The sequence below is a fragment of the Struthio camelus genome, chromosome 15 (assembly GCF_040807025.1).
Source record: "Struthio camelus isolate bStrCam1 chromosome 15, bStrCam1.hap1, whole genome shotgun sequence".
Classification (NCBI taxonomy): domain Eukaryota; kingdom Metazoa; phylum Chordata; class Aves; order Struthioniformes; family Struthionidae; genus Struthio; species Struthio camelus.
Window position 1 is genome coordinate 5273163 of NC_090956.1, and position 26214 is coordinate 5299376.

The window sequence follows — 26214 nt, forward strand, 5'->3', positions numbered from 1 at the left end:
TTCCCACCAGCGTTCCCACCAGTAACAGCCATATCCTGTTCAGCACACTAACATTTACTCAGTAATTTCCATATCTCACGCCTTCTCTCAGGATCTCTGGTTTGAGCATGCAAAAGCTTTTTTCCTTTTTTTTCCTCCTGATAATCTGCATAGGCAATCCTAAAGGCAATTAAATATCAAAGCAGTAACTGCCTACGACATAAAATAGAGAGATGGGTAGCTGCAGCCTGTAACTGTTAGTTGCCGCAATTAGTTTCAAAAGTTGATATCACTCTGATCTATGACACCGCACAGCAAATGCACATCCTCCTTGATCCTGCCTGCCACACAATTGGTCTCTCCTCCTCCAAAGCTCCTTTTTAATGCTCTATAAAGAACAACCCTCCAATGCCTTGCGAACCATCATTTGAAAAGGGCACCACATCCATCATCTCACTCCTTTGCTTAGATAGCTGCTTCGATACTATTTCGTGCCCATTTTCCAGCACAGATGGTGATGGACAGGGCTGAGACATTTTTCCTGGTGTCTTCTGAAACTCTGAGCAAAGCAGCTTTCCATAGGTCTGCAAAATTTCCCTTCCATTGTCAATCATGTTTTGGCTCTATCAGAATTATGTATCATTTTATTATTTATTTATTATTTTAAGAATGCAAAGCTCCAGGTGCCTTGACACATAATTAATATTACAACAAAACCCCACTGGCATTTAATAATAATTCCAGAAGGAACTCAGCATGTCTCTCAGCTAGGAAAACACTCCTTTGCACCAGCTGCCAATCTTGGGAAGCCAACACCTGACTGCCTCCAAAAGTCCTCCTGAACAGGTGCTTTTTGTGGCATGCTGGAATATCCTCAGATTTAGACTACTTCACAGGCAGCGCAGAGAACATGTCCAGAGTCTTGGCACTGCTACAGGGAACATCCTGCCAGCACTGCCCTAGCTATTTTGTAAGGGGATCGAACAAAAGTGCCTATGATGACTGCAGATGTGGCAGCATGTCAGGGAGGAGGAACAGCAGCTCAGACAGGCTGGTGTCCTTCTTACAGAGCTTACCAAGTCTTCCTGCAGACCCACAGGCAGCAAACATGCAACCCCAACCCCTGGTTTCCTCTGTTCCTATCAAACAACAAGTTGCAGCACTTTGCAGCAGCTTGCATCTCCAAACATTACTCTGCAGCTCCATAGCCTCATCTTAAGGTAATGAGCGTGCGGGGAGCTGGGCCATGGCTGCATCCCTAAGAGAAGTCTCCCAGCTCGCTGCAGAGGAATATGCTTACGGATCACTCACCAGCAGCAAGCAGCCAAGCATCATCTTATGGTGTGAACTCATATAGTTCCCACAGACGTGCCTCCTCCATCAAAGGCATGATGCTGCCACTGCCCTTGCCTTGTCTTCTGACTCCCTCCCCAGTCCATCATCAGTCTGACAGCTCTCAGACATGCTCAGCCACCTGCCCAAAGAAATGAGCCACTGGCTCATGAGGTGGATCACCTCAGCCGTTTTGAGATGTCACAGGCATGGAGAAAAAAAGAAATTCCCTTCCACTGGGTCCTTACTGATCTTGATGGCTGCACAGACATGTTGAAACAAAAAGACAACTAAAAGGCCAGAAGTTTTAAGAAGAAAAGCTGAGAGGAAGAATTAAGACCTAAGCCATGGGAGTGTCCCCATCCATTCCCACCTAAGACAGGCAATTAAGCAACCTGTGTCCAGTACTGTCCTTGGCTAGTGAGGCTGGGGACATATGACCTCTTTCAGCTCAAGCTATAGTCATGGAAGAATTTGCTACCCTCAGTTTCTTTTACCCACCTTTCCTTCTCCTCCATACGGCCCACCATCCTTCTATCTGGAGCAGTTTGTGTGAATGTTTCTGTTAGGCAAAAATCATATTCTTCACTTTGAATGTATATATTACAGACCTGAGATAACCTGGCTGACTTTGTCGGATACAAATCAGTACGTACATGCAAAAATGGATCCTTCGATCATGAATCCTTTGACCCTTTCATGAAACAGCAGTATCCTGAAGACCTCCACACTACTTGATAGCCATAATAATAGTGGCGCAGCCACTTGATTTCCATTCACTGCTAGGAGAAAAATACTCAGCCACAAAACTCATACAATTTCTGTACCTAAGCCAAGTCCTTTCTAGATTGCCAGAAGCCAACAAATAAAGAGGAGAAATATTGGGAACGCTTTTAGATGGGCTGCTGCCACTTGTCATGCAGTGTCACTTGGACCTGCCATGAACAGAAAGAGAGTATTTAAAACAACGCCACCTGCTGACAGCCTGGCTGCTAATTACTCCGTTATGCCAAATGGGAGACAATACCAATTTGGTATAAATTAAGAAGGGATTTTCATGAAACATACATAACTGCACAAGCCTCATCTACCTTTAGCCTTTTACCATTGTTAGCACTAATGCTGGAAAGGATAATTTACCTGTTAGTGTCCATACAAGGTGTTTTCTTAGTATTTCCTTCAAAATAGACACTATTTTGACTATTCTGTTCATGTGTGTTTCTAAAGTATCTTCTACAGTCCTGCTCCCAACCAGATACTATAACCGCCCTGCCCAGCAAGGAATTCTCCAAGTTACTGTCCGAGATCCCTCTTTGCCCTGAGGAAAATCAAGGAGTAACAACATGCATTCCATAATCTGCTCTGCACAATAATACAGAGAGCTTATACTACAGGATTATTTTTTTTTAGGCTGGGTATGTTATTTTTAATGCTTTTGAACTATTGAGTAAATAGAAATGCTGCAGGGCTTTTTGCTTTGTTTTTGGTTTTCTCCGCTCTGCATCGCCCTTCAGTGCGACTCTGCCTTTGTTACCTAGGAAACCTCCACAGGCTGGAGAGGGATTGGATGCACTGTGACATTAAAAGCTGTCAACCAAAGGTGCATGGATGCCTGTGAAACAACAAATACAGAAAATGACAGCCTAAGTATTTTATTGATAACACAAAATGCACATATGCTGCTAAGAGACAAATTGGGAACCTGAGTTGGCTAGTTTAGTCAAAAGGCCAGTATTGTAAGAAATTTGAAAATAGTTCCAATTATCAATTTTTAAAAAAGTGACAGGACAGGAAACAACCTTATGAGAGAGACTGTTTATAAAAATGCAGATGGCAGCAGCTCCTCTTGGTTGCCACGAAGGGAATACACTGTGAGGGAGACCAGGTAAGCTAGCAGGCTAACGGACTCCCCTGGACACTGGTACCCTTGCTTATTTAATGTGTCATCTGCAGCTGGTTTCCACATGGTACCTGACTTGTCAAAATCACTTGAGAACTTTATTGGAAACAAGTTAAGTCATATTCCATAATAACTGTTAAGTGGAAATTTATAATACGGTCATACAGAGCTGAGAAAGCAAAAGTCAGCTACATTGCAGAGAGCAGCTGAGAAGACCAGAGCAATGCCAGTAATTCAGCACTGATAACGTGTGCTATTTGTGAGAAGATGATCCTCTGAAAGCAGTTTTGGGAGACCACAGAGACATGTGCAAACAAACAAACAAACAAACAACCTCCCCCCCCCCCCCCCCAGCTTGATGAAACTGCTCTTCCGTGGTTGGGTGACATAGTCGATATATCATCAAATTTCTGTACAGAGTGAACTCAGAACTTCTTCAGATTAGCAGTCCAGAGCCTAGTCCACTTGACTCATTATCTGAAAGCCTATTATTATTATTAATCATTTGGAAATTACACTCTTAGCACTCTCTTGCTCCATACCTGCCAATTAAACTACTTTAACCTCATTAACAACACTGGTGCTTGGCTTTCACGATACGTACTAAGTTAACAGTTTGATTTATGAATGCTAGAGCACTGTTCGGTCTGCTAGATTTTCCCTTTGTCTCTTTTCTGCTCTCTTCTCTTTCAGTAGGGAGCTTGGAGGAAGTGCTCCCAGGCAGCACTGTTTTAAGTGCAGTCAGTCAGCCTGAGAGTTTCTTACAGGCTGCTTCACGTTCAGGAACCCCCATGAGACCTGAAGGCATTGAACTTCCTTCTTCTCCATATAAAACCTCGACACCTCAGGCTACAGGGGTACAACTAAGAAGCAACAAGATGACGTGTGGGCTGAAAGCAAAAGTGCAACTTTTGGCCTTGCCTGCCCTAATGTGCGTCGTATTAAGGGGAATTTGAGATGCATGCAAAGATGTATCAGAGGAAAACAGCATCAGGACCCCCTTTGCTGCAGAGGCCCAAAGCTCTAGAGAGGTCTTATTGAAATAAGATGCTTTAACTCTTCATAACATGGGAAACATCTCTGTCTGCTAAAGGAGACACGAATTTTGAAATCTTTGGAAAACTGAGCATGTTCTTTGAGATATCTTTTCAGAACAGAAACCAAAAGAACAGAAAAGACAAACGAGAAGAGCTAACAGGTTCATGAATGCTTGAAAAGAGCGGTCAGACTCCTATAGTCACCTCTGCCCCTTTCCACCCTCACCTCCTGTCTGCACCAACCAACATAAACAACATTTCTAGGCTGATCAAAAGGCAGCATCTCCTATTGCTACCTCTACTGGGAGTTTATTAACATTTCACGCCTAAAAGCACTCCCCACAAAAAACACAAGCATCAAAGACATTATACAGAAGGATTACATATCTAAGCCCCAAGGAAAAACAGGAGGTACATTTTGTTCACACACTCACACGCACACATAGATTCACAAAAACACTAGAGTCTTGACTGAGACCTTCAGGCTCTACTGCAATACACAGTAAATAAGCAATATTAAAAATAGCCTGGGAAAAAAATGAAAATCACCCTCCTCTACGTTGTACAAACAGTACATACAGAAGACAGTAATGACACTGCAAGTAGGTTTTTGTGCATTACCAGGAAATACCACACGGGGCATTGAAATTAATGTCAAAAGGTGTCAGCGCTAAATTCATGATCATGGTCAGCCAACTGTTTTAATGACAGGTTTAATGCTGGGTTGTTACAGTGACATGACTAAAGCACTGTGGGTTTAATCTGGAGGTAATACTCACACATCGCACAGGCAGCAGCTTGAGCTACACCACGGAAAGCTGCCTGCATGACGGGTTGGCCATAGGGCAGCACAACGTGGCAGGCTGTCCGTGGTAATTAACAGGAGGTGAGAGCGAGGTAGCCAGGGAAAGCAGCTGTAGCTGCAGGTGCAGAAAAGCTACAGATGAAAACTGTCATCTCCTTTCACTACTTGCTGCTCTTGATTTATTCTTGCTGGAAGGGTCAGGTTTGGAGTAGTTTGGCCCACTGCTCGCTTCTTGTGCTGTCAGCTCAGATTCATCAGCGTTTCAGTCGACAACATACAATTTTAGAGACAGGTTTACCTTTCTGTATGTTCCTCAAAGTCTGTCTTTTAACCTAGGGCCACTGCTGAGTTCCTACAGACCATCAGCACTTCATTCTTAAAGGGGATGTGAGACACAAGATAGAGCGCTGCCAGATGTATAATGCTGGCATACACCAACCTTGGCTGGAGAGTCTAAAGGCAAACTGAGCAGAAGACTCCTCTTGTGTTAGACTAATTCTGCGGACTGGGGCGTCAGGAAACCCGAGTGCTGGGCTCTCACAGCAATTGCTATGTGATCCTTGCAGGTTACTCATCCCCAGTTACTCCCTCTCTAACAGAGGCAGCAGTTATTGTCAGTAAAGACCACTCTTCTGGATCTTGATGTCTGCAGTAACTGTCTAAAAACGCGCTGTGAAAACTTCAAACTACACTTCAGTCAGTGCAACAATCCAACGTATATCTCGCCTGCGATCTCAGTCCAGACAGCAGCTGCAAGCAGCTGGTTATTTCTCAGCATATACACCTTTTCCCAAAAGAGTTCCAATTTGCAGCCCACCGGCATCGCAGGAACAGCCTGTGGGCTGATCCAGCAGACCACAGGATCAATAAGATGTGCAGCTATATAGCAGAGAGAGAGCATATGCTGACCGATTGATTGTGCTTTCCTTTTTACATAGCATTGGAAAACTGTGAAATACCCACTAAGGCCAGGTCTAACCTGGCTGGGCCCTGCTTGGCATTCTTTCTTGTGGCATTTTAATTTTGGAACAGAGCAGGTGATGGGAACAGCCAGGAGACACAGGCATTTTAAAGTCCCCAAGACAGACAAACAACGAGAAAGTAGTATAGCGCAGGTCTGGGAATGGGATTTCAAAGGTTTTCCTGGGTTCAGTGACGAAATGAGTGTCTTCAGTGACTGAGCAAGGTCTTGAGTGTCTTCAGTGACTGAGCAAGGTCTTGGCACTGTACAAGGCAAAGGAGCGTACTCACCTCTGACTCTGATACTTCCAAGGGCTTCTCGCTCAGGCCTAAGCCCTCGGTTAGCACAGCTCCATTGTACTTGTTGCAGATATCCTCATCAGAGTAGTGCAGCCCCCCAGGGCTTGGGCGAGGAGGAGACCTAGGAAACATAAAGGGTGAGCATATGGGATATTGTCATTTTGCTGAAATGACCACAGTCCATGAACAACATAGTGTTTAGAAGCCAGCATCACAGTCTAGGGCAGTGACTCAGACACCAGCCTATAGTCCTCCCTAGATCCTCCAGACAACAGCCTCTCCCCTTTGCCTCTTCAACAGCTGGCCTGAAGCTAGATAAAAAGCCATTTCCAAGAGCATGGTGTTCCCAGCTTCTTACCTGGTACCATTTTTCTTTGAGAAGGTGCTCTTGATGTTTAGGTGCCTGCTGTTGAGCTCCAGACCAGTGAAGCCTCCATTATCCAGGGTGACTGACTCTTCCATATTGGAGATGGTTTTACCTGGAGCCAGTTAACGAAAGGTTCAGCTGAAACAAAGGCACTTTACCCCCAAATGCAACTGTAAGAACCATTATAAACATGTTTCTAACTTTTTCTTCCTTTTGTTTTATGACAACTTTCATTTTCTGAACATCTCTTTACCTTTCTGGCAAATGAGTCCAATTAGAATGGGAGAAAGAGCTTATCAGGAGCGTGAATGGACAGAAGGAGCCAAAAGAGGTGAGAGAGAGAGTCGTGGTTACATGCACTTCGCTCTGAGGTAAGCATCAAAAATAGTACAGAGGAACTGTGCTCCAGAGGTGCTTACTTCTGTCTTTTGACTAGAAATAGAATCCAGGTGACTACTTCACATGGACATTGAAGACGTCCTAAACTAGGTGCCAGGAATCCCATTCATGCTGACTGGAAAGCAAGGGAAAGTAGAACTAGGAAGGGCAGAAAAAGAAGAAGAAAAAAAAAAGAGACAGGAAAGAAAGCAAGAGGAAGGTTCAGTGGGTAGCAACGGGGAGGAAGATGCCAGAGCTGCAATGATAATAGAATATAGATGTGAGAAATCACAGGATGACACAGGGAAGAGAAAAGGACATGGGACTGGCAGAAGAGGTAAAACACAGCAAAGTATATTTTATCTTGTGATCAAAGACAGCAAGAACTTATTCTTTCCCATGACCATTCTTTGTAATCCCAAAGGTGTGAGCTCAGCTACTGTCCTGGGGAGAAAGATGGGTTGCCTATTGCCATTTTGCAGCAGACAAGCACTTTATCCTTGGCTTCAATTTCAATGCTACATTAAGACTCAGTGTGAACACTGGTATTTGACGGTACAGGTTAGACCTGTCTTTTCATGTCTTTCCCCCCTAAATCAGAGCAAAACTAAAAAGATGAGAGATTTCCTGTGTGCTATGCATACAAATATACAATAGTATTAGCTCAGTAAAATACCATGTTATTCATACATCTTATCTCCCATGGGACTAAAATCTGATTCACTAACACTCGTTAAGAGTGAATTATACAGAAAGAAAAGATCTCCTCTTCGGGACTGAACTACTAAATACTGCCTGGAATATTACTTCACTACATTAATCCCTAAAAGAATGGGTAAAGCAAAGACCATCCACCTGCTTTACTCATCAATGTGTCTTTTTGGCAATAGAGCAATTTCTTGCTGGAGTTGGAGAAGGCTATCAGAGAAACGTACACATGAACAACCCTTCCAGAACTTCATTTCTGTAAGGGGAAGACAAGGTAAAGCAACATTCAGAGACCCAGAACAAGGAATCTGTGTTTCGAAAGGGGAGAATTTTGGCATTCATAGTTTCACAGCTGGAATGCCAGCACAGAGGATATGATCAGTGCTTCAAATGCAAGACATTTCTAATTCCTGCAGCTCCTGAGAGTGTGGGCACAGCATGGAGCCAATGTCTTACCTGCACTGCAGTTCTTGTATTTCTTGCTCTGGCCATGCAGGACCAATGCAAACACCACTAACAAGATGAGGATCAGACTAGAGAGAGCCATCACCAGCAGAAACCACCACTCCTCATAAAAAGGGGCTTCTGTTTGTGCTGAAAGAACAAAAAACAGATAATAATTCCTCTTTACGCTCCTTTAAAATTTCCACTTCTTCCCAAAGTGGAATGATGCATTCATGATGGCGTGCAGGACAGAGGGATGTTCAAAGGAGGTCATATATTCTACTAGTCAATCAGTACTTTCAAGAGACATGCTGACACTTCCTAGATGGCAAAGAGAGCAAGACTGGAGCATATCAAGGCTCCAGCATCTCCACAAGCATCTTTCGCACACTCAGAGCAGCACTCCAGAACGCCTTAGCTCAGAAGTCGCCAAGTAAAGACAGGTAGGTTTCTTCCCACAGCTCTGCATACCCACATTTTCTGACTACTCCAGTACACTTAATACTCCCTGGATACAAAGAATCATTAATATGTCTCTCATGACCCACAGCTACTCCACATTTTAAGAGGCCTGGGCCTCACCAGTGGCCTCTGTAAAAGACACAGCTGGTGCCAGGGAACAAAGTACGCTTGGGTCAGTGTAATTCAATACCTACACAGTTTATCTCCACCTTCCAATTTTCCCTCCGATTTTATACTGTTTCTCCATCAGCTTAGCCAAACCCAATGTGTAGCACGTGGACATCAATTCTGTTCCCAGATCTGCCTGGATTTTGTGCAATCTCAAGTCATTTCACCCCATTTGACCTCTATTTCCCCAGCTGGAAGAGACTCAAAATGATACTAGTTTTCCCATTCTAGAGTTATCTTGCCAGCGTTGGTTTAAAGTAGTAAGTACTGTTATTTTTTTGCTGTAGCATTCTCTTTGTCAGCATCCTCCAGCTTTGAGAAGAAATGCTGCCAGTAGAGCACAAATTGACAATTGTGCACAACTTCACTGCAGTCAGTAAGGTAGAGAAACACCTGGTGGAAATGGGTGATGCCAGGAGACCAACTGCCACAGAAATCCTCACTGTCACCAAACCCAGACAATTCTCTTTCCCCTGGCTGTCCCAAACCTTGGATTTATGCAAAAGCCTCTTATAAGCCTGATGATATGGGCTCAGATTTGTTCCAGATCACTGGGTATTCTGCAGCAGTGAAAAGTAGCCACAATCTTTCTTTGCTAGGAGGCCAGCCCAGGCCAATACAGCCCTAAAGGCAAACTGTGCAAGCCATGCTGGGCTGAGCAGATTCAGTGCAATTTATACCTTCCCGTGCTAGCTGAAATGGCCAGCCTAAAATGCTTTATACTTTTACGACTGTGAATCTCAATGGAAACCTCTTACTTTCATGCAGCAATTTGAGATGAACATTGAAGCATCAAACGGAGGTGAATTAAATAGTTCTGTTCAAGTGCAGAACTTATAAACAAGCATTTTATTTATAAAAAGCATCACAAGGAGCTGCATGCCCAGCTTTGGGGGAATAATGCCTTGCAGAAAAAGAGAGACTGACGTGATTACTGCTATAGAATGACCCTTTACTTTGTGTTATAGCCTCTGCGAAACCACAGATAAGAAAAACACTGACTCTTGGCGTTTGGAGTGGGTTGTCGATGCCCTTGTCCTGAAGGAGAAAAGCAAAGGTAGCACTCGAGCTGAAATCCATAGCCAGCTCTCACAGGCTAAGTGGTTAATTGTGTAAGGACAAATGCAGCCGTGATGGTGATAGCAGCATTTACTACTCCTGCCTGCTGGGTAACTGTTGAATGGTGTTTCTGCTTTTCACTCTAGGAGCAAAGAGATAAAAGCCACTCCAGATACTGGAGCATTGCCAGGTTCTCAGGACTCTCCAGAATTTTGAATCACAAAGACATTTTAGCAGGTTCTTTCATTCCTCTTGTCTGCCTTTGCTGACACAGCTAAGATGAAACCTATTGCTCAAAAGCAACTTGGAGCAGAACTGTCTCAACAAGGGTAAAAACTGACCCGAGCAAAGCTTTCACAAGGACAAACTTTCCTACTTCACAAAAGGCCATCAAACTCCAGCTGCCCAAACACTGCAAGCTGAGCTGAATTTGCCTTTCAAGGAATTGAAGTTCCTCCAGAAAGTGAAAGCGCCAGTTGGTTCAAAGGCGTGCTGGAAGCATGTTAAGGCTATAGCCTGTTTACTGGGAATAACCACAACAGAGCAGGAAGGACAGAAGAGTATGTGAGCACCACCAACAAGCTCTTGGGGTGCTGGAGGCCTGGAGGCATCGCCCTCTCCTGCAATGCCAGCACAGAGGATATGATGAACATTTCTAGGTAACTACAATATTATTTTTGAGAGCTAAATACAAAATAGCACAGAACCCTAGGAACCCTGCATTTATCACAGAACCCTAGGAAAAGAAGGAAGCAGAGTAAAGAAAAGAACTGCCTAGGAAAGGAGGAGGAAGAAAGAGCAAAAAGAGCCTTGGCAATTTATTTTAACTAGGGAATCTTTTTGTTCTTTTTTCTCTTCTCCCACCCCCTTCAAAAGAAAATCCTCAAAAGAATATATGGAAAACATATAACAGAATAGACAATTACCTGATACTGCCACAGAGGGAACGCTTGGCTCTCCATAGCCAAATTCATTGACAGCCACCACTCTAAATTCATAGGTCACCCCCTGCTTCAGCTTGTCCAGGCTGACTGTGTAGGAGGTAGCGCTGCGAGGGATATCCTTCACAAACATATCCCACAGTCCTTCATCTAGGAAAGCAGCAAGGAGAAAAATGGCATTAACAGTGTGACTTGGCACTCCCTTCTGCTCATCGAAAATTAATTGCCATTAATTGCATGTTTCAGCCACAGGCAGTGGACAAGCTCTCCTGAAGGCTGCTCAACTACATGCATATATATTAGAATACCCCGCAAGATTCACCCCTATAAAGGGATTTATTTATGATGGGAAGACTTATACTAGTCCAGATGGAAGTGGTCTCCTCTGAGATCTGCACTAGCACCCACAGTGATCTGAGCTGGCTAGAGCAGCCACTAGCCATCTGGGTGCCTCCCGAATACCTCCGGTGAGCGTATCAGCATTCCTGTTATTCGACAGAGCAAGTAAACCCAAAGCAATCTGATACATTAATCAGTCCTAATCACACAGAATTTGCCTGCTTTTTACATTGCAGAACGGACTTCATGATCCAAGCTAAGCTAAGCTTTGCAAACTAACGTTAAGAGTTGGGCTTGGCTGGAAGAACTGTGGCTTTGCATGAACTGGCGCCTGGCAGACTAGTGTCGCTGGAGTGCTGCTTCCTTCACGACACCAGCAGCGATGTCTTTAGCCGGTGTTGGCCGGCAGCGTGGCACAGCCCACAGAGTAAGCCTGCAGGCAGCACGCTTCTGCGCCATGTGTTTTTAAGCAGAAATGAGTTTTTGTTTGCATTGTAAAGCTACGGAAGTTGTTAGAAATGCAGTGCCTTCTGAATAACTGATGAGAACGGTCCAGCAGGGTAATCTTGGTTCTCAACAGCCATGCTGACATTTATATTGATGCGCATGCAGCCTTGGTACTGTTCTGGTCCCTGATCCATATCTGTAATCCTATATTCACTTGAATACGATGGAAAGAACTTTCAACAAGATGGATGCTGTTAGCAGTAAGCACAAAACCAACTATAATTAAAAATGCCAGTCAATAATTTTGAGCGTAGGACTTGAACGTTAATCTAAATGGACTTTTTTTGAGCAGCAGTCAGTACCCAGCACTTCCAATAACAAAATGACTGTCTACACGTAGGGCCAAATTCTCAGGTAGCCTAAGCCAGCATAGCTCTTAAGGATCTGACTCCACAAGTATCCCATTGGGCTTCTACTTTTAGTTGACAGAATTGTTTAGCGATGTCTTTTGCTCTGTAGGTCCCACAGCAATGGGAATCCTATGAGAACTTCTGCACCAATACTAATCCAGCATATGAGCTGCCTGCTTTGAAAGCAAGCCCCCTGCACGGGGAGACACTGGCATCATCATGACCTCTGCAGACTCAAGGTGTTATCAAGGGAATGATAAAGCAGGAGCCAGAAGCTCTACCTGGAGTGACTTGTTCCATTGCTGCAATATACAGCCAGAATCTGTTCTGATTTGCTTTATGTTCACCCAAGTGTAAGCCAATTCAAGTCACCACAGCAGTTCCAGAACTGTGCTGGTATAACAGAGTGAAATTTGACCCTGAGCCTATTTCTGTGCAACGGGGAACGACAGCAAAGATGGATTGATTAACACTGCAGGTGCATTTCCATGTGAATGTTTTAACTTTGGCATCAGTAAATATTGGCTCAGTAATTTGTAACGTGCTGCATGGCTAGCAACACACACAATGACTAACAACCCCCAAACTGCGTCTTTTCTGATCGTGAGGACCGGCAGTCTCAGTGGATGCAAAAAGCAGACTGAAACGTTACTGTTCTAGCTACGTTTGAGAAATGCTGAAGAACAGGTAATTCTTCTGTCATGCTTAAAATTCAGACCAATACATTATTCACCAGCATGATCAGAGTATAATGAAGTTATCATAATACACCATTGTTATGTATTAGTTGCATATTACAATGGCTATAAAACAAGAGATGAAATACTGACTTCCCTTTCACAGGGCAATATAAGGCTAGATTACTTCTACCATGTAAAGTTACAAAGTAATAAAAAAGAAGCTCGGGATTTAGTTTCTCTGAGGAGGGTGGAGTGAGGGATGCATTTTCAAATTTAGATTGTTGCAACCACCAATACTAAAAAGATGCATCTCAGACTATAAAATATTGTCGTAATTGCTAGAACTATGTGAGCTTTCATAAGCACATTTGCAAACAGCTATAACAGAATTTCAGCCTGTTGTGAATTGTCTGAAAAGCAATTTGTTTACATTGAGAAGCCACTTAAACGGGGAAGAAAAGGCAAGAATAAAAACAAATGTTCATCTTTCATTGCAACAAACGCAGTCCTTGCCCCCAACACGCACTCTCTTTCTCACTCATTTTCCTAAAGCAGCCAGGGTGCACAGCGCAGAATAGCTTGCAGACCGAGCAAGTGTAACTTTTGCCCCTCTTTCTAGATGTAGCTTGCAATCAGATGTATCCAGACTAAAAAGCCTTTTATTTCAGTGGCAAACTTTGCAACTAAATACCGTTGCCCACACTTGTGAAGCCATCCGTCCCATCTCTCCCCTATCCCTCAGCACCAGATTTGCTGTAAATGTTAGAAGTTCAGTTGAAAGAGAATTCATGAGAAGGTTACCTAGCACAGCACCAGATCAGCCTTTAAGTGCAGTAGAAAATCATTAGTATACTGTACACAGCATTTTCCACTCGGTTTGGGGAGGAAGGCACAGCAGGTATACCGACTGCATCTTAACTCAGAGAAACCCCTGAGAGCAGCAAGGTTTTGCAGCCGCAGACTCCCCCAGAGAGGGGAAGGGCGGCCGGTGCCGGGCGCTTCCCGCTTACTGCACGGCGAGCCGCAGCGCAACCGCTCACAGATGCTGTCGCTTCGGTAATATCTGTCCCTTCCTTCATCTCACGCTGCCTTTGGGTGCTCCAAAAGGAGGCCTAAACATCCAGTGCAAAAGGGAGAGCTCCTCAGAGAAAAGAAATTTGTCTTTGCTTCCTGGTTTTATAAACACCTCCCCGCACCCGGCCCCAGCCTCGCTGCCTGCCGACACGAGAGTCGAGCTTTCTCTTCCAGCCTCGACTGGAAGACCCTCCGATCCGGGAGCTGCACGCGCACGCGTGGAGAGAAGGTCCGAACGACGGGGAAGGCAGAACCGCCTCGGCCCCCGACCCGCGCCGCGGCTGGCGAGACGGAAAGCTGTCCATTATGTGTTTTTGGCCCTCCTCTCTTGGAGTAAGAGCAGGGCTGCGCCGTAAAACCTCCTCCTGATCCCGCATTAGGAGGTTTCTGAGGGGAAAAGCAGCGGAGAATTAAGGGCTGGCTAAATAGCGTTCCCGCTCCGAAGGACAGTGTTCACAGGGGGATGTGTTTGTCACAGGCGAAGGTCTGGATCCGATGCAAGCGCCCAAGAGGACGAGAATGGGAAGTGAAGGCTGACAAACTGTCAGCCCCTGCACGCCGTTCGTGAGCGGAGGCGAACCAAAGGCCCCATGGCAGATGCCGTCAATGCAGCTGCACCCTTCACTTTGAATTTACTGACTTCTGCTGGTTCGTGTCCATGGTTGACACTGCACTCCCTCATTTGTTTAAAAATAAATAGAAAAGGAAGAAAACACAAAAATGTTACTCAAGAGACCAGAAAGAAAACTGAAGAGAGATCTGCCTTTGGGGGTGTGCGAAGCAAAAAACCTCAGCGTTTAACCTCAGCGTTTATGGGAAGGAAAATCCCCGCTCCAAGTAGAAGGGTTCTTCCCCAAAACGTCTGCTGCCTTCATGGAACGGATCATTTGGGGCAACCAAAGAAAGCGTTTGCCTGATTTGCCTGGTGTCCCAGATTCATGATTTCTGGCTGATCTGAGACTTAAATGGCCTGTTCATGCCAGCCAGAGTGTTAGAAATATTATTACTGGAAACATGTTAAGACACAATTCTCTCCCACTGGGCTTAAGACCTGCCCTACTTGGGAAAAGCCAACAAACAAAACCCAAAATGCAGGCTGGGGGAGAGAAAGCAGAAGAGGAAATCTCTGTCCTCTTGTCCCAGGCAGAAGGCTTCTCCTGAGGTGCAACTCTAAAAGTCCTTAAAGCACAGAGGACAGAGAGCAAGCCTTGGACACTGCATGAAGTTGGGAGACAAAGGACAAGAGAGCTCTTCTCTGCTCCCTCTGGCAGTGCTGGAGCCTTGCCATCGCTATGCCTTTTTTGTTTTTTCCTCTGCACGTAGAAATAGAGGACACTATCTAACACCCATTTCTCAGCCAGCCCAGTTGATGCCTAGGGAGTGCTCGCTATGGCAGTGACAGAGGCTGCTTAACTGTAATGCCCAAGGAGCTGAAGTGGAATCCATTTCTCCAGAGAGAGAGGAGTTGAAGGAAAGGAGAGAACGCTTCCGTTTCTGTAATGCTTTCCTCTAGCACAGATTGCTCTGGAAAAAATCAATATTTTTTGTGTGCCTGTTCCACGCCTGTGTCGGAGTATATTCAAAATGCACAGGAGGTACCCAGTCTGGTCCCCTTCCACAAAGCCTGGAGAGAAACAGGAAGATCAAAGGAACAATCACAGTTGCCTGCTGCCACCACCACTAAACCCAGCAGAGCAGGAGGAACCCAGGGAGACACAGCAGGACAATGAAAGGGAAGTGACAAAAAGAGGGAAGGTTTGCCATTTATGACAGAAACCCACCCTCCTGCTCTGATAGAAGAATCTTGGCAGAAAGCTACAGCAGGGAAAATGAGATGATACAGCATTTAATGTTTGGGGTAATGAGGCCTATAATAGATGACACTTGAGATGTGAAATACTAAGGTAGTGGTATTGCATTTAAATACTGGCAACAAGCTGAAGCTTTTCATCTGTCTATTTAATGCCCCTTTTTGATCTCAGAAGGATGAATATCTTCTCCTTCCTTGATTTTATGTGAAGGGCACAAGTCAACTGCTTTTCTCTTAGACATCACCTACTTAAAAACAAAGGTTGCTCCAATCCTTGCTCTAATACTCATACAAATCACTGTGCAGAAGCAAATTCTTATAATTATATTAAAACAGAAGCTGATCTGAATGACCAACCCTGGCAGGAGGAATTAGTTCCCTGCTTTCGTTAAGCTCAAAATTCAGATTTCAAACTCCACTGTGCAGAGACGAGGAAGAAAAGCAGTACTGAAATGAAGCTGAAGCTTGCGTGAGATAAGCAAACGTTCCAATTAGTCCGTCTCCTCTGTTGGATCACATTTCACGCTTTCTACAGCCGCAGCCACAACTAAGGAGGAGAATCCAGCATACAAATGGCTAGTTCATTTACTACAGCAGCATGAATAGGATTAAAATAATCTGAAGAGGAATTAAATGCCTCAACAGTCAGGTTGCAAGAGCAGGAGAATAAGACCTCTTCTGTGTTTGTTTCCAGGATCAGTGGAGTGGCGCCAGTAGGAATGATCCAAGGTTAATGCAAGACTGTTTTCTTCGTGCTCAAAAAGAGCGGGCCACAAATCCTACAGCGCATCCTTAGGCACGAACTGTAAAACGTTCATTCACATCCAAAGGTGAGATGACACCTGACAAATCTGCGACACCGCCACTCACATGACAGGGTTGTCTTTTGCATGAGAACATTTGTTTAGAAGTTTTATGGCTTGTTTCACAGAGATAGGAGAATAGATTACAGTTTGTTATTTTTCCTGTTCTAAAGTAAGATGTGAATGACAGTAGGTTCACTGAGGTATCTTACAGAAATGTGTAAGTTAATGGAGCTCCTGCATTTTAAGTTGGGATTCTTTCCATAGAGCACTTTGAATTTTTCAGCTTGCAGACAATCTGTACATGGGGTACAAGTTGCTCTCTAAAATACTCTTCCTCAAAATCCCCTGCTTTTTGGGGCAAATGTAAGCTGGCTGGCAAAAGTCAGTGAATAAGTTTTGGTTTCAGTTGCTATCTGAACAATACTGCCCAAATAAAACAGGATATTTTGCGCCCACGAGCAAATAAGGGCAGGAATCAGCAAGCTGATGTAGGGGAAATGGAAGCACTGGATGTCATTCCATAATTAAGAAAACTCGATCGCTCTGGGAGACGCCAGTGCTTTGAGAAGGTACACATTTTTCTTCATTTTGCTTTGAAAACAACTGTCACATTAAATGACAGAAATTAGAAACAGAGAATCACAGTGGAGCCTCACTACAGAGCAAGTTCTAGCCAATATAGGAGCGGAAATACGCATCTTTAGTGATGATCACAGAACTGCAGCCTATGATTTTGTTACTGGTCTGCTTACAACTAATTAAAATCATTGGATATAACTGCAACCCTATATTCAAGACACATTGCAAGAAAAAGGTATGATCCTTTATATAACCGAACAGATAAACATTCATTTAATCAACACAAAATCAAGCAACGTGTAAGCACCTAAAAGTGAAAAGGAGAAGAACAATCAGCCAACAAGGATTTGTCAAATATAAATCATGTCTAATCTCCTTCTGCGACAAGGTAATAGACCTTGCCCTGTCTACTAAGAAAGAGTAGACATCATCTACCCTGACTTCAGCAAAGCTTTTGACACCGTGACATTCAAACATGGCCTACATGAAACAAGTATCTTGTAGTAGATGCATCACTGGCTGGAAAACTGTACTCAGACAACAGTTATCAACATTCACTGTCAGAGTGGAGGGAATTTATCAAATGAGACCCCACAGGAGTCTGGCAGTACTCAACATTTTTGTTAATGACTTAGATACCAGAAGATGGGCACTTGTTAAATTTGCAAAGTGATACCAAGCTGAAAGAGGCTGAAAAACAGGCTGGAACATAGCTGCTCTGTGTTCTAGTCAAACTGGGAAAATATTCTGGAAAAAGTACATCGCAATTCAGTAAGGAGGAATGCAAATCCCTCAAAGCAAAGCAGTTCAGGGAAAGGACCAAGGAAAACTCGCTGGTTTTGAGGAGATTCCTTTCACCCACCTCACATGCATCCTGCCAAACAAATGGGGAAAGCTATGTTCACACACTGCTAAAAGTCCAGGTCCTGCTTATAATAACACTGATTAGCTGCTGTGTTCTGCTGCACAAGGGGAGAGAATTCAGTCTGCGGTCCTGAAAATACAGTTTGCAAGTACTTAAGGGTCCTTGTGCCTGAAAGATGCTGTAAGCATTTAAGTGAATTTTAATTATTAATTATATTAGTTTATCAGTTGGATGATTTACCAATGATGTAGCAGAGGGAAACCCAGAGTGCTCAGTGTAATTTTCTGTGACTATTTAACAGCCAACAATCTGACATATCACATAATAAACTAGAGAAGGTGTAATACTGGATGGTAATAGCTTTCCCTCACAAAATCCTATTACCTTACCGGGATGATCAACAACCTCTTCCACTGCAGGGCGGGTTTCAGTTTGGCCTGAAGGAAGGGAATTCCTGATACCATGCACTCCATGTTTCCCACAGCTTACCTGAGGGCCGTGCCTCTATAATGTATCCAGTTGTGGGTTTTTCTCCTGAATCTCCCTCAGTCCACTGCAGCGTCAGTCCAGAAGCAGATTTTGTCACCAGAATTTCCTGAGGGGAGCCAGGAGACCCTGAAGGATGAAGTGAGAATAGCAAACAGTAGTGATATCAGAGACCTACTGCAGAATTCCTTCTTATGTCTACTGACACAGGAAAACAAAAGCCAGACGTTATCGGTCAGCATGTTAACATTACAAAACAGCCCAAACGGGCTACTGGCCTCAATTTTTCACTGGTTCTAGTATCGTCAATTAAATAGCAAATGCTGGGTTTTACTGGCACCTCTGTAAAGAAGGAAGGAGTAAAAACACTGTCATTTTAACAGTTTGCGTATCTGCAACATCTGCACATCGCCACTGCTATTTCTGCCTTCAGAGGTGGAATCAGCCTCTGAGTTTCAGAGAGTTCTTTGCTAAAGCTGCCTGTACATTCACTTGGGAACATGTCACTGCCATGTTAAAGAGGATTCATGGTTTCTACTGTCTATGACTGGGCATGATCCACTGGGCTACTATCCCAGATACTAGATAAAGAGGACACTGGGATAAAATCAAAGCCTGCTGGCACCCAGATGGGTGGAATCGCCAGATGTGGCCCGTTGATGGATGGAGCAACTATTTCCTTGAGCTGGGAAGGAAGCAAAAATAAGAATTGTGATCGTTGCACGAAGGATTTATGGTCTACTGGACAATCTAATATCACTGGAGGTCCTCTACCTTTTTAGATTATCTATTTATCAGAATCACTAATAATAATAATAAAAACTCTACTGCTTTGGCATACACATTGAACCAAGGCGGGAATCCTGAAGTTCAGCTTGCTGCTCCTCTCAGCATACAAGGAAACCTGCAGATATATTCCTGTGCACGAACCAAAGTGTCAGGAGGGTGTAATTCTAAATTCTTACTCATTTTAAATACAGGAACCTCCACTGATTTAGACAGAGTTTTTCCACTTCAACTCCAAAGCATACCAGTACAATCAGAACAAGGGACCATGCTCTCAGGCTGTATTGAATTCCCTGGCTAGCCAGTTTGTGCTATAATTTATTAACACGGCTTTGTTTATTCACATTAGCCTTTTAGCCTTCAGAAAAAAAAGAAACATCTTTTTCATGGACAGTTGTGAAACCCACTGAATCATGCCCTGAGGTCCCATGACAAAACTTCTCCTTGGCTTGGAACTACATGTTAAGCGTTGAATGCACTACTCACTGCTGTTGGACTGTGTTTATACAACTGGATCTAGCTTGCCATGTGCTTTTATGGTTCCACTTACCTTCTGCTGGCCCCGCTGTGACATTGGCTTGCAATTCAGGCCCATAGGCAATGGTTCTGGCTTGCACTTGGAATAAATAGGTCATGCCCTTGGTGAGATCTCGGACCTTCAGCCAGCGTTGCCAATTTCCTTTTATGTCCACGGTCACCACCTTACTCACCCCTGGAATAGCCACATAGATGAAAAATAAGAAAAGGTTGCAAGGCAAAAAATAAATCAAGTGGAGCTTATCATATCTAGAAAGTAAGTAGAATCATCTAACAGTTTGCTAAGAAAGTATTTCTTACAATTAGCAGGAGTTTAAGTAGTGATAATAGCCAATTTTCAGCACTGATAAGTATAATTAGAGTTTAAGCTTGATAAGTGGGTACTGACAAAAAGAAAACCTTATAACACAACTGGGAAATTACCAAGAGACTACAAGCAACTTCACTAATTACTCTGGGAAGAATGCAGGAGGTAAACGAAGAGGACTGCATGCTGCAGATTCCTTCCTAAGCAAGGATTTCTCTGCTGCTTCTTTGCCAAGCAACCTGCAATGCTGCTCAGGGGAAAAAATAAGGGCCAGCTTCTTTCCTTTTATCCTGTCCTGTCACTTCCACCAATGCTAAGTGAATACAGAATAAAGGACATACATCTCACGAATAACTTATGGGTAATAAATGCCACTGCAACGTGGGATGCAATCAAAGCATTATTTACTTGGACAAGGCCAATGTCATCACTTGTGTTTCACTCTTTTCAGCTTGGTGGAGTTTCAAGGTGTGCTAAATGCCCACACTGTAGACGTTGGTGCAGCGAGGGGAGCCTTAAGGCTGTCCTCCAAAGACCCTCTGAAAGCTGTACTACCCCAGAACAACTCAGGCAGAGCTATCTCAAAGTAACGTGCCCTCACTAGTCATGCAGAGCCTCCAGTTTTCTACAGTTGTGTAAATTGTCCTGGATTCTCTCCAGACCTTGAAGTATGACCAAGATAGCATAAAAGTGATCTAAAACCACTTTAGTGACCACTCAGCTCATCTTATCTTATGAACTCATACATACGCTTACTATTTTACTAATGATTCCTTGGGTTCAGACTGGGAGATTCTGAGGATTGAACTTCTTTCTCACTCACCAAGAATTTTTCTTATATAGAAGAACTAAAATTCATGCTATTTCCTTCATCAGTGTTTATAGCCAGTCTTACATTTAGGTTCTCAATGATTCTAGGTTGATACTGCACAAAGGGCGGCGTGGTAATGACTACTTTGAAAAAAACTATAGTTTCCATTGAAATTTTCTAAAAGCAACTTAATGAGAAGAATTTAAAATAGAAAATACTTTACAGAACTAAAAGTTTGAATTGAAAGAGTCCTTTTAGTATTTTCTGGTTCTGTAAATGTACGTAACACATTTCAAACCAAGAAGATTAGAAGTGAGAAAATGATTTTCCCACTAGAGAAGGGTGTTTGCTAGTTTGTCTCTCCAGAAAAATGCAAAGGAAGAAGTTTTCCAATTTGGATGCTTATTTTATGCAAATCAAGTTGCTTCTTTCAGTGTTTATCAGTTAAACAAAGAATAATGTCCAAATGATTTCCATTCAAAGTTTTCTTCCAGTTACCGTTTGTAATCCAGAGAATCTTTCCCTAGTTAACGAGGAAGCAGTAAAAGTGCTCCTTCCTTTCCTAGGTGTACTATTTCATTTCTTAGAGACAAATCAGGAAGCATTTGTCATTTCAAAGTAATGTTCCAAAAAAAAAAAAAAAGGAAACAGAAAAAAAGAGTAAAAAAAAAGGCTCTAGGGCAGTTTTGCTGTCTGTAATTGTCTAAAACATAACACAGTGTTAAACCATAAAAGGTAAAACAAGGAAAAGACTCTACTAGAAAACAAATCACTGTTAGAAAGTTTTGCAGAACAAGCAGGTTTTAAATGGTGGTTCATCAGTGGGAGGGCAGGAGGGGGTGAGGGGGCACAGCCTAAAGTCACAAATGAGTAGAAAGTCAAAAGATGCAGGAAAAAGGCTCCAATGGATCTGGTCCACCAGTGTGGTCACTCTGCACTGGAGGAATGTGAGACCTGGGGTTGGAAGGATCCTCCTGGATCTCACGCTTGGGCACCTGCCGAGCTTGGCATGCCTCGCGCTCTGGTTGCACTCAGAATCTTTGCATGCTCCATCTTAAAATGACTTTGGTTTGACCCTGCTCTCTAAATAAATGAGTATGGCTTTTCTATCTAAGAAAAATGATGGCTTCTAGGAAGGGATACTTACCACAGAGGGAGAATAAATATTTTTGAGGGGAGAAAAATGTTGGCAGAAGAGCAAATGGGTAGAAACTGGAGAATAAATGTAGGCAAACTTTTAGAATCTGAGGAAAAGCCCTCCATAACCTCCCTCCTCAGATAAGAAATCTTCTATAGAGAAAGGAGAAACAAATAGAAGCAAGACATAGCACAGGTAGGAAAGAGAAGAGAAGATGAGGATATGAGGATCATGTCATATTCTCACAGAGGAAATATGATTTAACACATCCCTATTTCCAGGGAAAAAATGGATTCTTTAACATTTTGTAGGAATATAAGGCAGGGAACGCCCACAGAACCCAAACATCCTATACACTCGCTCCACATTTCCCAGTCAGAATTATAAATGCTTTCTGCATTAGCTCTCTGTGCTCAGATCTGCTAGCAGTAAAGGACGAAAGTGCTTTTATTCTCCTGTTTTCATCCCTGGGTATAATTTTCTCAGTGCGCAAGACACGGATTTTCAAACTATATAGAATACCTTTATTCCTTACAGAGGAAACAAATACTAGTGATTGATATCCTTATTTCTTTGGAAAAGAGTTTAAAATGGATTGGCAATGGCTGACATTACTATCTGTGCTGTCACACTACTGAAGACGGACATCCTATTGAACTATTGGCTGTCTACCAAGAGCATAAAAATATTAATAAGACCATTCCAGAATTTTGTAATCTTCTCTAATTCAGCTTTGGAATGAATTTATATTTGTTTCCAGAGAAATTGCCAATTCCTTTTCTGTTGCTGTTCTGTCCAATTAATAAAGTATTTATGGCCATCACATTGCAGTGGACAGAGTTTAAATCTAGCGCTGAGTGAAAAATGCTGCTTAGAAACTCAGTATAAACAGATACAACTAAATCTCTAGGACTGCTTTTCTCCCCTGTCAAAAGTAGCAGTGCTACCAGTGATGACTAGCACATACAATGCCTGGACAATCTTTGCGATAACAGAAGTGACACATGATGTGATAAGCAACACAAATGAGTCTGACGACTATTCTGGGATGGAGCCCACTCAGCAATTTTAAAACACAACGCAGGAAGACAATCAAGCACTCACAGGCTGAGTTTGTTCTTCTTTCCGACAGCAGGTAACAATGGCAGTATAATGACTTTTCAAATCATACAGGAATATAGTTTGTGCAAGAAAATGAGAGAGGACAGACAAAAGCTATATTCCATGATATTATAGTTTACTTAACAGTTTTGGCAAAAGTGAAATTGTTTTACTTACCCTCTGCCACCTGGAAAATTGGGCAGAGATAAAACATATGACAGTGCTTTTCTGTCATTCCCCCATGAATATGTATGATCTTAAACCTTTCTTACCCTGGACCGGAGCCAAAGGCTCATAGACTACTCGATAACCCTGCAGGACTCCATTTGCAGCTGTCGGCTCGCCCCAAGATACATTGAGTGTTGTGCAAGTGATTTCGGAGAACGCCAAGAAGCTGGGAGCACTGGGTGCTGAAAGAATTACAAATATTTTGAATTGCAGTGGGAATAGTCAATCTGATATACATATCAATTACAAAACATTGGGTTTTGTCCAGCATAAATCTAAAGAAAACAGGCTGAGAAAGGGATATACCAGTTGTATCAAAACTTCTTGTAATCAGTCAGAAATACAGCTTGTCCTAAGAAAAAGCAGCCACTCAACTGCAAAACTAAATCCCAAAAGAAAGGAAGGAGATATAACTTAGAAGGAAAAGATCCTCATAGGGACACTGACTTGGGCCTTTGTTCTCTACTCAGTTGCTGAATTTCAAAAATCTTGCAGGAATTTCATATGTTTGAAATCCACTGTCATCTTTGGTGGAAACGGGCTGCAGACGCTGACATTTCTCAAGGTTAATTTCCTTAGAAAACTAGCTAAAATGCAGGGCTCAAAGACAGAAGGGTACTAAGTCCAAGTGCACATTTTTCCTCATACCCAGCAACAACAGCACTTCCCTTCACTCGGTGTTGGCGTGCTCCCTCCTGGGATCAGCATCCAACACAGAGGCAGCTCATTCTGACTGCGTGGCTTTTGTAACTTAAAAAAAGAGGAGTTATCAAAAGCACAATACTGCTCTCATTTAACCGGGGTTTTTCCAGTCACTGGAGATGAGTTACTCCAATTTTCAGATGTGATGGTAGAGGCCAGGCCAGACCTATAGTTTCATCATGGATCAGCTTCTGAAGAGATCCCTCATTCACCCAGTCTGGTCTAGTTTTTACAGTATTGTTCATTTTCATCCTAAAATCCTTTCCCAAATGGTTGACTTATTTGATCCACGTTTTTCCTCCAAGACCATTACAATGTAATGCCCTATCCGAAAACTAACTCTAAAATCCAATGCCACCTCTCCCCCTGCTCATTTCCCTTAGCCGCTCCACCAAGCCAGTGCTTTGGAACAAGAACACAATCTCATACCAGCCTGATGTGTCCTGCCCTGTGATGGGCTGCTCCTTGGACCATCTCCAGCTGCATTGAAAGCAGAAATGCAGACCATGTAGCGTGTGTGGCTGGTCAGGTTTTTGAGCCGGACTGTTGTCTCCGGGAGGAAGAGGACCTTCACTTTCTCCGTGTCATTTTGGATGTCACTCTCCCAGTAATAAATCTGTATGAACAGAGAGATGCTGAAGTATATCCTACACCTAGCTTACAACCTGAGTATTGTAGGCTATAAAAGATGGTCAGGAAGACGGTGTATCTTGCTCCAGACTCCTCCATTAGGTAGAATACTAACACTTTTTATCAGGTGCCCAAACTTTATTCTTCCTTTAGCAAATTCCCCTGAGTACAGTGACAGGGTGACTGAGTACATCATTCAAAAGTAGAGCACAGGTTGAAGAATATGGCCTAGTGACAGTAGATATGAACTTCCAGAGTTCAGTAATGAGAGGCCAGTTTTTAAATTCTCCCTAAAATGCTAGCTATCTGTCAGCAATGGCACCCTGATACACTATATCTATAACTCGCCTCTGTATGAACAAAATAGTTTCACCATTTGTGTTCACACATGGTATCCACATGGTTGTGGATAGCCAAGTCAAGCTTGTTATTGCCTTCCTGAAAGGGGTAATGAAGACTTTTCCTGAAGTTCCTTGAAGTACTTTTTCCCATTCTCTCCTTACATAATTTTAATCCTGATGCCATAAAATTAGGCTTCAGAGAAGATGATTCCAAAAGAAAATGTGGTGCCAGCCCTACTTATTGGACAGCCTGGCACTGAGAGCATTACAGCAGGCCAAAGCAAGCCAGAAAGTTGATGGAGAAAGGCCAAGGCAAGGGTCTACCTTGGCCCTACAAGCCAAGCTCTTAGAATCATCTATATACATGTGAAAGGAAAAGTACATGAATTGATATATAAGGTTGCTTGTCACTGCCAGGAAAGGATGCCAGATTATTTACAGTGGCTTGGCTTTTCTTCACTTATGGACCTAAATTCATGGAGGGGGCAGAGCCAGACACTGAACCCAAGCCAAGTTCCACTGTTTGTAGACTTGCCCATTTCTACTCTCTCTGAGGGTCCATTCTCATTCTGGAGAGGCTAGCAACATGCTTCTGCAACATGCCTCATCTCCTACAAACCAAATGCAATTAATACTATGATTTAATTTTGTTAAAGCTAAGGGAATGAAACGATTCTTCTGAAATCTGACCTGGCTCTGGCTTCTAGTCTAGAGAAAATTCTAGTTTTCCTGATGGCTTGTAACATTCGATAGACAGAAAGCTCAGTTAATTTCCTTTCTTTTTCTTCTTGCCCCTAGCTCTTTTGTGTTTGCTGCTTTTTGGAGCAGACATTGCCTGCATGAGTGGAGCTCCCACCACTGTCTGTATGCCCTGTTTCCCCATCCTCTCCTTCTCTGCAAATAGTAAGACACTCTTTTTTTCCTTTTCTCTACTTCATTTCATTTCTTCTGGTTTTGGGACACAGCACCATTTCCTTACTGCTTTCATTTGCCTTACGTATTGAGGGTAGCCATAGTTGTAGAGCTATCTTGCAAGTAATAGCAAAGCCAAGCAAGATAAATGAAACTACTAGAAACAGAAGGATTGCCTTGTAGCCTTGTATGTTCCCATTTTGGCTGTCGACAGGAGGGGGGTCCCAGGTGAGCTCCAGCTGGCTTGCGGAAAGGGAGTTTACTTGGATGTTCTGCGGGGCCATGGCTGGTGCTAGAAAGAAAGAAGGACAGAAGAATTAATACCGACAAGCAGAACTAGTTCATATCCAGGTTGCCATTTTCTGTTTGTGGAATGACCCAGGAC

The 26214-nt window shown here is 43.2% G+C and overlaps 1 protein-coding gene across 5 annotated transcripts in view; it reads right to left on the reverse strand.

Moving 5' to 3' along the window:
• Positions 1-26214, reverse strand: part of SDK1 (sidekick cell adhesion molecule 1) — a 430635-nt gene that overhangs the window by 7069 nt on the left and 397352 nt on the right. For all 5 annotated transcript variants that reach the window (XM_068908486.1, XM_068908485.1, XM_068908487.1 and 2 more), the window contains 9 exons: positions 26006-26121; positions 24376-24562; positions 23289-23426; positions 19673-19834; positions 18340-18465; positions 10826-10990; positions 8223-8360; positions 6672-6792; positions 6305-6434 (listed from right to left, as the gene is read on the reverse strand). In XM_068908486.1, coding sequence (XP_068764587.1) covers positions 6305-6434; positions 6672-6792; positions 8223-8360; positions 10826-10990; positions 18340-18465; positions 19673-19834; positions 23289-23426; positions 24376-24562; positions 26006-26121 — 1283 coding nt within the window. The remainder of the gene's footprint in view (positions 1-6304; positions 6435-6671; positions 6793-8222; positions 8361-10825; positions 10991-18339; positions 18466-19672; positions 19835-23288; positions 23427-24375; positions 24563-26005; positions 26122-26214) is intronic.